Source organism: Meleagris gallopavo, chromosome 15 (genome assembly GCF_000146605.3).
Source record: "Meleagris gallopavo isolate NT-WF06-2002-E0010 breed Aviagen turkey brand Nicholas breeding stock chromosome 15, Turkey_5.1, whole genome shotgun sequence".
NCBI classification, from domain to species: domain Eukaryota; kingdom Metazoa; phylum Chordata; class Aves; order Galliformes; family Phasianidae; genus Meleagris; species Meleagris gallopavo.
The window spans coordinates 88,617-99,601 of NC_015025.2; the positions used below are offsets into that span (position 1 = coordinate 88,617).

Below are 10,985 nucleotides of genomic sequence, written 5' to 3' on the forward strand. Positions count from 1 at the left end.
CTCCCAGATCGCCAAGGAAGTGGCGAAGCTGCTGGAGATGAAGGCGCGGCTGGGCGGAGAGGAGGGGAAGCACAAGTTCGTGCTCAAGACCCCCAAGGTGAGCTCCGCCGGGCGCCGTGCCGCTCCGCCTCGCTGCCCCGAGTGGAGATGCGGGGAGCGGCCGTTCTGCCCAGCGCAGCTCTGTCCGGCCGTTTTGCCCAGCGCAGCTCTGTCCGGCCGTTTTGCCCAGCGCAGCTCTGTCCGGCCGTTTTGCCCAGCGCAGCTCTGTCCGGCCGCGGGCGTTGCTTTGTGCTATTCCGGCAGCCCTCCCTGCGCGGCTGGGAATGCGATTTGTGCTGAAGGCTCTTTGCGTTCTTCGTATTTCAACGCTAGCAGCTGTCCTGAAAGGCACTGCTTTGGTGCTGGGGCGTGGAGATGGTTATGGATAATATGAGTACAGGTTGCTGTATAAAAACTGTGGCCTTAATGCCAGTGACTTAAAGGACATGCTTCAGGACTGCCTCCCTTGTCCATTTCCTTGTTTTAGTGAACGCAGACTGTGGTGCGGGGCCTGGGAAGAGAAAGGTCTCGCTATTCAAATATGCAGAATGAGGATTTTGTGGCTCTCTGGGTGTCAGGAAGAATGGTTTGTGTTTCCAGCCTGTCCCAGCTGCACCAGTGCAGTGCTGCAAGCCCCTCGTTGCTGCACCACCCTGGTGGGCTGCTCCTGCTGTCTGCTTCCACTGATTGTTGGGCCCTTGAAAATGAAAGGACCAGTTAATTGACAGTGAGTTACGTGTGCCTGGAAACCTAAAGGCTGTCACTGCAATAATTCAGCGACTCTTAACAGTGGGGAATAGTAAAAAAGGGACCCATACTGGTGAATTTAATGAATATCAGATTGTCAAAATACAGGCCTGATCTTTCTGGCCTTTTAAGCGATGGATTCTTTGCATCGCTTCTCACATCTGTCTGTCATTACGTACTTCTAACCCAACGTGCTCTTTGCTCTTCTTTCCCTCACCACGTCCCAGGGCACACGGGACTATGGCCCCAAGCAAATGGCCATTCGTGAGAGAGTCTTCATTGCTATCATCACCTGCTTCAAGCGCCATGGAGCAGAGGTCATCGACACACCAGTGTTTGAGCTGAAGGTGAGTGAGAGTGCAACACATCAGCTGAGCTGATGGGGACCTCGCACTTGGAAGCCCCTCTTTATGGCTGAGCGTTCTCCTTTCATCTTCTAGGTGTTCTCTCTTTCCTTTCTCTCTTTATTCTCTGTGCTTTAGGGTTCATCACTTGACACTGAAGATGCTGTTTGTTTGTGTGTTCCTTTTTTTTTTTTCTCTGTAGGAGACACTGACGGGGAAATATGGAGAGGACTCGAAGCTTATCTATGATCTGAAAGATCAAGGAGGAGAGCTGCTGTCCCTGCGCTATGACCTAACTGTATCCTGCAATCCTCAGCCAGTGCTGAGGGGTTGTTGTCTTTGCTGCCCTCCTTCTGTGGCAGCGCTGCCCAGAGCAGCAGGGAGGAGGAGGGTGGGAGGGCAACCCCTTGGTACTGACCCCCTCCAGGCAGGGAGAATGTGAAAAGGTAATGTGGCACAGTGGGTGCAGAACTGCTGCTTAGTTATTTATGCTGCCTGTTGCTTAAATTAGTCAAAGTAACGCTGGTAGGTAGAGAGAAGGAAGATCTCTGCTGAGCGGAGTTCTTTCTACAGCAGGGTACCCAGACTAGGCGGTGAGGCAGCGCTGAAAGGTGCCCATAAGGTCAGTGTGGCAGGATGTGCGGGCTGTATCTGGGGTGTTTGTGGAGACCTTGAGGAGCTGTGACCAGTCCAGCATCTCTTAGCTGTTGCTTTGACCCACAGGTGTGTGCCATGTGTGGTGCCGTGTGTCTGTGCTGGGGAGACAGCGAGGCTGCAACACTGCCCATGGCTGATAACTGGGTGGGGTGATCCCTCCTCCTTCCCATCCTTAACCCTGGGTCGCAGGTGCCCTTCGCTCGCTATTTGGCAATGAACAAAATCACCAACATCAAGCGCTACCACATCGCAAAGGTGTACAGACGGGACAACCCGGCCATGACCAGGGGCCGCTACAGGGAGTTCTACCAGTGTGTGAGTGTGGCAGCTGCAGTGCTGGAGGCTGGGCAGTGGCTGTGGGGACGTAGGACTGTGGCTGTTATCCTGCAGCCACCTTCCCTGTAGCTCTGGGAAGCTCCTCGTCTCCATCACGTTCCCCTTCGGGTTTGAAAAGCAGCTCAAGAGTGGGAGAGGCTGAGATCGTTGGCTGTAGCACAGAGCAGTGCTTTGCCAGGGGTCTGAGCCATTGTAACTTCTGGGTATGGGTGGCACTTTGCACTGTGGAGGGCAGCAGCTCCTTGCTCCATCTCACAGTGCTTGCCAGTTTGATTGAGGGGAAGAATTTCCTGGGGATCCCAAATCTGGTTCATGCATCTTGCTCACACACTCAGCTGTTCAGCTCTTGCCAGAGGAGCAACTTAGCCACAGCACCCATTGCATCCATCCCACGCTTAGTCCATTTTATTTCAAAGTAAGGGAAAACCCAGAGGCCAAATTACAGAACAAAGAAAGCAATTTCCTCTGTGACTTTCCCAGACAAGTGTGGTAGCCCTGAGGAATGGATTTGTTCCACTGTGCTAACACCACTCGGAGGGCTTTGTGCCACAAGTAAACTTAACTGAGAATATTTCTGCTTTCTCATAAAATTCCTGATGATACCTTCCAGCTTCTGACCTTGGTGGATTCCCTTTTTCAGACAACTTGGGATATTTCCAAGGTCTCATTTGTAGGCTAACTGGGAAGTCTTCTTGCATCCAGGCAAAACTTGTGTTTGACTGTTCACTTTTCCTTGTGCCAGTGCAGTTCTTCAAATGGTGCTCTCCTATTTAAGTGGGTGTCCCTAGATACTGGTTTCTTCCCTTTCCCAAATGAGCCTTTTGGAAATGTTTAGAGCAGTCTTCCTCTCCTAGCCTAGGTGGGTCAAGCTGTTACCTGCTCTCCCTGGAGCTGCTTTGCTTTGCTGCTCTCTAGTACCTGGTGTACCTTGTAGCTGTTTTCTGCATCCTTTCTTAAGTGTGACTGAGCAGCCCTTGAATATTTGTGTGTTTTTTTTTTCCCCAATGTCCTGCCCAGCTTCCATGGGGATTGCATCAACCCTCTTCAAGTTCAGCTATCAGAGGACTGACTGATGCAATCACAATTCGTTCCTTCTCCATTGTCCCATTTTATTTTGGAAGCTTGGTGAAACTGCACTGAAATTTACTCACCATTCAGTCCCATGTCCCTAATTGTTCTTTTACTCAAAGTCTGATAGAAAACTGCGTTTGGGGATTTGTAAATGGGAGGTGAACAGAAGGTTTCCTTTTGCTTCTGTGTTTTTCTTCTCTGAATTTTGATGCTGTCTGTCCTGTTTTCCTACCACGGGGTACTGAAACATCGTGCTAGTAAGCTGTAGCTGTACATACTGGTGCTTTTTCTGGCAATCCACGGTGGAGGCCACTCAGAGATTTTGATTTCATTTTCTGTCTTTGCAGTTGAAACTTCGGTTTTGTGTCAGTTGAGATCACTTCTGCTGTCTTATTCCCAGTGTGCCTTAGCAGTATCCTGATTTGCTTGTTCATTTAGAAGGGGAAATAAAAAAGAACATTTTGAGGATCAAAATCTCCTTTCCTTTCTGATTCCTTTGTTCAATTTATTTGTTCTTGATGATCTCTGTCTTTGTTGTTGTTTTTCCGCCCTGTTTTTGCTGCCTTTTGTAAACAAAGTGCTTTTAACAGCAGAGTCGAAGCTGTGGCTGCAGCCATACCAGCAGTGCTGAAGTGCTCTCTGCCTTTTCTTGTGCCTCAGGATTTTGACATCGCCGGGCAGTTTGACCCGATGATTCCAGATGCTGAGTGCCTGAAGATAGTGCACGAGATCCTGAGTGACCTGCAGCTTGGGGACTTCCTCATTAAGGTGAGGCCAGGACTGGGTCCTCAGGCAGGTGTCTTTGGGCCACAGTGGGAGGCAGCGGCGGTTGCACTGGGTGGTTGTAGCACCTGCCCACTGAGGCCAGATCCGGAGCGCTTGTCACCTTGCCTCTCTGCCCTCTTGTGGTGTACGTGCTAAGAGGCTGTGCGTCATCTCAGGACCTCTGAGGTGGGAATGCGAGGAGGTTTCCTGAGGCCGTAATTAGCAGAGTTCTCTGTAGCATCTGCCACGGTCACCTGCAAAACATCCAGCAGTCAAGGAAAAAGCTGACTGTTACATTCACTGCCTGCAGTTAAATACAATCTCCAGCCCAGGGTTCCTGCCCTTGTCACAGCTGTCTCTGTCCCTTTAGGAGGGATATCTCCTGTGTGTGTGCGCCATGCCACGAGCAAACTCCTGCCTTCCATCACCTCCTTCCCAGTACTGAGCCCCTTCCAGAGGAAGAGCAGTGCTCTAATGGGGATTAGGCTGAGCTTGCTGTGTGCTTCAAAACACCTCTCTTACCCTGGTGTGGCAGCACATGGTGCTCAGCCGGGATGGGAAGGCTGTAGGAGAGCAGTGGGTAGGAGGGCCTGATGTGTTGGAGGTCAGCAGGGTTGCTGTGCTATGCAGGGAAGGAACAGTGTGGGCTGGGTGCTGCACCCTGAACTGCCAGCCCTGTCCTGTGCTCGGTTACCTGCCCAGGGACCTGTCAGAGATGAGCTGAAGTGCTGTGCTTAGGAACTGCCTCTCTAGATCTAGTGCAGCTGGGTTGTGTTTGGCCAGTGGCCACAGAAAAGGTCTTTGAGGATGAGCAGGCATCCCAGCAATGGGGAACAGCAGAATAACTTGTCTGCAGTAGAAAGGACTCTGTGTCTTCTGTGGGGGACTGTTGGGATATACTGATGCTGGAGGGTTACATCCTCCCAAGTCTTTGTTTCTGTCTAATTTAACCGTGCGTGCTCTCGCTACCCATGCAATGTTGAATTCAGCTAAGCTCTTGGTCTCAATAACCTTCTCTTACAGAACATAATTAAACCATGGAATTGACTTGCGCTATCAAAAAAAGAAAAAGGAAAAGGAAAATCTTAGAGCAAGGTTTTAAAGTATCCAGTGTCCCTTTGTTCTTGTACTGGCAGTGCAGGGAACACAGTGAATTAATCTCCTAAGTCCGGTCTGTTCCTGAGCTATTTTTACAAATCCACATATGAGATGATTTGTAGGCTCCTGTATTGGATTTACATGGCCAGGTTTGGTAGTGTGAGCACTGCAAGAAGAGATCAGGGGCTGCCCTCGTGTTGGACAGAGCCAACTCTAGAGGGAATCATCACTGGCCCAAGCCACGTTTGTGCCAGAGCAGAACTTCTTGTGCAGCCAAGGGAGCAGCAGGTTGTATCTCTGCAGCCTGCTGGAACCTCTGGAGCACCTTGCACTGCAACAGGCAGATCTGTAGAGGGATCAGTTTGGGAAGGGCTGTGTGCTGGAGGCCAGAGCCCACACCGGGTCAGGGAGGAGCACGAGGTGAAGGGAGAAGAAGAGACCGTGTGTTGTGGTCTCCATCCACACGCAGTGCTCACAGGGATGTACAGAGGAGACAGAAAAGTAGGGAGTTGAGCCTGGGAAGGAGCGGTGAGGGGAAGGTTAGTTTGTTCTTTCTTGCTTGCTTTCCTACTCAATTTTTAATAGGCTACAAATTAATCTTCCCCCAGCCAAAGTCTGCTTTGCCCTTGATGGTAACCGGTGAGTGATCTTCCTGTCTTTGGCCAGACCCACGAGCTTTTTCATCTCCCCTCCTGTGGAGAGCAGGTTGGTGGGTGCCTGGTAGTCAGCTGAGATCAACCCATTGTAGTGCTGCTGCTTTTCCTTCTTTCTGAGTGTCAGCAGCTCCAGGAGGAGAATGTGATGGCTCTCCCCAAGCCTGACAGTTTGACTTAGCTGGCTGCTCTCAGGGGAGAGGCAGCTTAGCTCCCCAGGAATGGGGAGAGAGAAATTACCAAGAAGCTATAAGCAGCAAAAAATGTTGGCAGCCTCCCCACAGGCTGATTTCAAGTAACTGTTAGTTTGATTCTTCTGCCATCCTTGCTTCTCTTTGCTGTTCCAGCTGACTCTGACTCACCACATTCTTGCAAATTTTATTTTCTCACTTTTCCTCTCCTAATTCACAGTGAAACTTTACCCCCTTCCAACTGTGGTTTCTTGAGCATTTAGAGAGGTATGTGGGCAGAAGGTTTTGAAAATGCTTAGAGCTGTCTTTGTTTCACCCTGGATTTGCACTGAGATATAACCTGAACATCAGAACGCCAGAGTTTCTGGGGCACAAGTTTCCCATGGAGGTAGGATGGCTGCTAGTTTCTCTCTTCTGTGCTTAGAACTAGAGAGAAGAAAAACTGAGCTCATCTCAAGCACTTGCTTGAGCTTGTGGTAAATGGCTTTCTCCTTGTCTTCCAGGTCAACGATCGGCGCATCCTTGATGGGATGTTTGCAGTTTGTGGTGTCCCAGACAGCAAGTTCCGAACGATCTGCTCTAGTGTTGACAAACTCGATAAGGTATGGGCTGCTCTGTGAGTCTCTGTCCTGTGGGCTCTCAGTGAGGTCACAGCTGTGACCTATTCATAAGCACTGCATGCAAGCGAGTGCTGTTCTCAATGGGCAACGTGACGTCTGGCATTCTGGCTGAGAGCACAGAGCCTGCAGCAGCTTTTGAGCATGATCAGGACTTCAGTGTACAGCACACAGTTGTGGCTGGTTTGGGACCTGCGGGAGATAGGGACGTCAGAGATGCAGCAAAGGGAAGTGAGGAGGACACATATGGGCAAGGCTACAGTGTTCAGCGGGAGGCAGAGGAATGCATTTGGAGTGAGAAGGTGTAAGAGACCAGAAATACAAGCCTGAAAAAAATTATCAGCAGCACTTTCCTGCCCTCTGGGCAGGGGAGGGGTGGTCAGTTTGATATGTGCTGCAGTGTGTGCATCCTCATAGCATGTCTTCACTTTCATCTGCTGCTGTCATCAGTGCAAGGTTGTTTTCCTAGGAACACAGTTTGGTGCTGGTGCAGCATCCCAACAGGGCACGTGCAGTCACAGGAAGAACATACTGCTCAGTGCAAGTCTTGGGGCTTTCAAGTTTTTGGGCAGCTTTGGTGACTGCAGGATTAGGATACAAAAACACCATGTAGAAGTGCAAGAGATGGAGTTACAGCCGTGCCTGAGGGCATTTAATCTGCTGCTTCACTCATGAACCTTTTAATCACCTCAGTGCGGATGGAGTTCAGCACTGCAGAGATGTGCTGAGGGCAGGTGTTTGATCCCCTGTATGGGGCAGTGCTATCAGAGACCTTCCTCAGGAGAGACCACATCCCTGAGGCAGTGGCTGATATCGTTCTCACCCCTCACAGATGCCGTGGGAGGAAGTGAGGAGTGAGATGGTAGGAGAGAAGGGTCTCTCACCTGAGGCTGCAGATCGCATCGGGGAGTACGTCCAGCTTCATGGTGAGCACGGTGGGATCCAGCCCTTGCCCTCCCTCCTGCTCTGTTGCTCTCCCCATGAGTGCAGCTGCTCTCCTCCATGCCAGGCAGGCCGGGACAGGTGTGACCTGGGCAGGGATGGAGGGGCACAAAGCAGCACACGTGGCAGCCTGGGTCATTGCAGGTGCTGCCGCGCTGGCTGACCTGAGACACAACTTGTCCCTGCAGGTGGCATGGACCTGATTGAGCAGCTTCTCCAGGACCCAAAGCTGTCCCAGAACAAGCTGGCCAAGGAGGGGCTGGGGGACATGAAGCTGCTGTTTGAGTACCTGACGCTGTTTGGCATCGCGGGGAAGGTGAGCAGGAGCAGAGGCAGGAGGGGGTGCTGCCCTGCTGGCTGGGCAGCCCTGGACCCCTGTCCACAGTTGCTGAAGGGCTTTCTTTTGTGTCCTGCAGGTCTCCTTTGACCTGAGCCTAGCACGAGGCCTGGATTACTACACAGGGGTGATATATGAGGCTGTCCTGCTGCAGCAGGAGAATGACCATGGAGAGGAGTCAGTCAGTGTTGGGAGCGTGGCTGGAGGCGGTCGCTATGATGGGCTGGTGGGAATGTTTGATCCCAAGGGACGGAAGGTGCCATGTGTGGGGGTCAGCATTGGGATTGAGCGGATCTTCTCCATCCTTGAGCAGAGACTGGAGGTGAGTGCACTGGTTCTCAGCTAAGCACAGGGTTTGCATTCTCCCCATGCATTTATTCCAGTCCAGCAAATGCTGAAGTGGGTCTTTGATAGAGAACCTATCCAGGCCCCTGCTGTGCCCTACAGTAAGAAGTCAAAACAAGTTCAGTCTCCTGTTTTCTCTGGCATCAGACATGATCCCTTTTCTGCAGTCCCCATTACAGCTCCAGCTGGAGGGAGCACTGATTTCCAGCTGTATAAGGTGCCTTGGTCAGATGCCCCAGTGTTCCCCCTGCACTAGGCATCCCTGTGACCACAACGCTTCGATGGCAAGCCAGTACTGCAAGGTTCATGGGCAAACAGTCTTGCACATGTGCCCATCCTGCTGAGAGCACTACAAAAACCCGATAGGGGCTGGATGTCCCATGGTAGGGAGTACAGTGCCTTTGTCAGGGTTTGAGGTACGATTTTCCTCTTCCCTCCTCCTCAGAGCTGTTCTACCCATTTGTTCTCAGTCCCGTTCATGGATGCTAAAGAGGTCTTGGTTAGGATTCCAAAACGCTGCCATGCATTTTCCTTCCCCACAGTCCTGTTGTGGGGAAAGCTCTTGGCATCCTGACCCAACTGAGACTGACAGAGCTGGGACATCTCAGCTTGCTGTTGTTAGCCTAACCCATAGTTACAAGCCCAGCTGTAGAATGTGCAGCTCCCACAGGGCTTGCTGCTCTCAGCCACTCCAAAGAGATCTCCCAGAGGCTGCAGGCCCTTGGGTCTGGAGGGACAATGTAGGCAGAGGTTGGCAGTGAAATTAGTCATTCTCAGCATGTTCTCCAGCCTGTGCACACCTGCAAGCACAGAAAGGAGGCTAGGATAAGCACCAGAACGTGGAACAATCACAGGTGTTGAGATTCTAGGATGGGTCCCTGGGCACTGACTGCCCAAAGTGTTCTTAGAGCCTTGGATATGTCTGTGTGTCTGTAGAATCTTTTGAGTCTTGTCCACTTTCTAGGCCTCGGAGGAGAAGATCAGGACAACAGAGACACAAGTGCTCGTGGCCTCTGCCCAAAAGAAGCTCCTTGAAGAGCGGCTGAAGCTCATCTCTGAGCTGTGGGATGCTGGAATCAAGGTATAATCAGGTGACGGCCACGTCAGGAGCTGCCTGCTCCGTTCTCTTCTTTCTTACACCCAGAAATGGACGACATCTGACTTTGCTCTGGGAGGAAGGAATCACAGGGAGAGGATGGGCAGCAGACTGCCTTTCTGAATGGAGCTTGCCTCTTTGTGTCCTAGATGAGGTGTTTTCCAGGGGGTGCTGGGTGATACGACTTGCTTGGCCCTACACTGCAGCAGAGGCTGTTGTGGATGCTCAGGATGGATTGCCAAAGCAGGGCAGCACTTCAACCTCTGCAGCTGTGATGTCGTGTGCCACTTCCACCAGAAAACACGATGTTGCAGAGACTTGCAAGGAGGGGAGGAGCCTGGGCTGTGTTTTCCATTGTCTAAAAAGCCACCTGTGTCTGTGCACTGCTCCTGCTGCAGGTAGTCTGCCGTGAGACCCAGCAGAGAAGGGATGCTCCACAGGGCTTCTGAGCCTCAGGAACACCACAGATGTCAGTCCTGGTCTGACACACACTAGAGCTGACAACCTGGTGCTTTCCCAGGAGCAGCAGTGTCTTCCAAGTTCCTCTGAGCTGTGCTGCATTACTTTCTAGCTGCAGTGCCCTGCCTTTTGATGTCAGCCAGTCTGTACATACCTCCCATTCACGGGATAGCAATTGGACTGGTCTGGAAATGCTGATGGAACGATGGGGCACAGAGCAACAGGCCAGTGCTGAGAGCAGCCTTGTGCTCTGGTTCCCTTCCAGGCAGAAGTACTGTACAAGAAGAACCCCAAGCTCCTGAATCAGCTGCAGTACTGCGAGGACACGGGCATTCCCCTTGTGGCCATTGTGGGAGAGCAGGAGCTCAAGGATGGAGTTGTCAAGCTGCGGGTGGTGGCAACCAGGGAGGAGGTGAGGCTCTGGTGACTCAGAGGGGGTGAGGGCTGCCCGACCTTCCATCCCAGCTCAGATCTGCCTTCCATGCCCTGTTCAGCCATTGGGGCAGGTTGCGTACAGCTCTGGGAAGTGGTGCAGGTCCGTACTTTGAGTTTGGTACCCAGAGGAGAGTTAAAAGCTCAAGGGCCTGCAGTGAGGGAAGGTCAGCATTGCTCTATGGCTGCTTCCATGTTCCTTCCAGGGTACGGGAGGGGCCTGGAAGTGCCCTGCTGGAACAAGGAGGGGACCCGGTGGCCATCTACGTGCTGGCCTCAGTTTTGGAAAGAGTGGACGAGTGTTGTGCTTGGTCATTGGGTGGGAGGGTTACTTACAGTGCTTACTGTCATGGAGCAGAGTCCAGCTCTGTGTATGCTGCTGCCTGCTTGATCCCCAGAGAGGGACTGGTGCCACGGTGGCACAATTTCACCAAAGGCCGTGAATTACAGCATGGGCCATTCCTCAGGGACCGTGCAGCCAGCTGCTTGTGTTGTAATTATGGAACCTTCTGCTTTCTGTGTAGGTCAACATCCGCAGGGAGAGCCTCGTGGAGGAGATCAGGAGGCGAACAAGTCAGCTTTAGTGCCCACCTGGACAGCTCTTGTCGCTGGGTTCTGGTGAACAGACGTAGTCCTGTACCCACCAGGCTGCTTGGCTCCACCACCCAGCCAGCTGGCAGCAGGTGCAGGGTCAGGGAAGCCTTTGGAGGTTGTATTTATTCTTTGTCTTGCGTCCTCCCCTTCTCAGCGGGAGCAGAGAGGCTGCACTCACTCCTATGAAACGCCCGGCCCTGGGCTGCATCATTGCAAAGATGTTTTGTGAGCGGCTCTGGCACACGCTGCCCTCCCTCCTGTC

At 52.1% G+C, this 10,985-nt stretch overlaps 1 protein-coding gene across 2 annotated transcripts; it reads left to right on the forward strand.

The window, feature by feature from the left end:
• The first annotated feature begins 6 nt into the window (after positions 1-6).
• On the forward strand, positions 7-10,979 carry HARS1 (histidyl-tRNA synthetase 1). 2 transcript variants are annotated; one of them, XM_010718798.2, is made up of 12 exons: positions 7-97; positions 1,014-1,133; positions 1,333-1,428; positions 1,977-2,102; positions 3,855-3,962; positions 6,405-6,503; positions 7,351-7,444; positions 7,649-7,776; positions 7,877-8,119; positions 9,107-9,223; positions 9,963-10,109; positions 10,654-10,979. In XM_010718798.2, exons 1-12 carry the CDS (start codon positions 38-40, stop codon positions 10,711-10,713), a joined length of 1,398 nt encoding a protein of 465 aa, XP_010717100.1. In that variant the 5' UTR covers positions 7-37; the 3' UTR covers positions 10,714-10,979. The 2 variants fall into 2 exon arrangements, with proteins under 2 accessions (XP_010717100.1, XP_031411522.1); XM_031555662.1 differs by lacking the exons at positions 1,333-1,428; positions 1,977-2,102.
• The last annotated feature ends 6 nt before the right edge of the window (positions 10,980-10,985 follow it).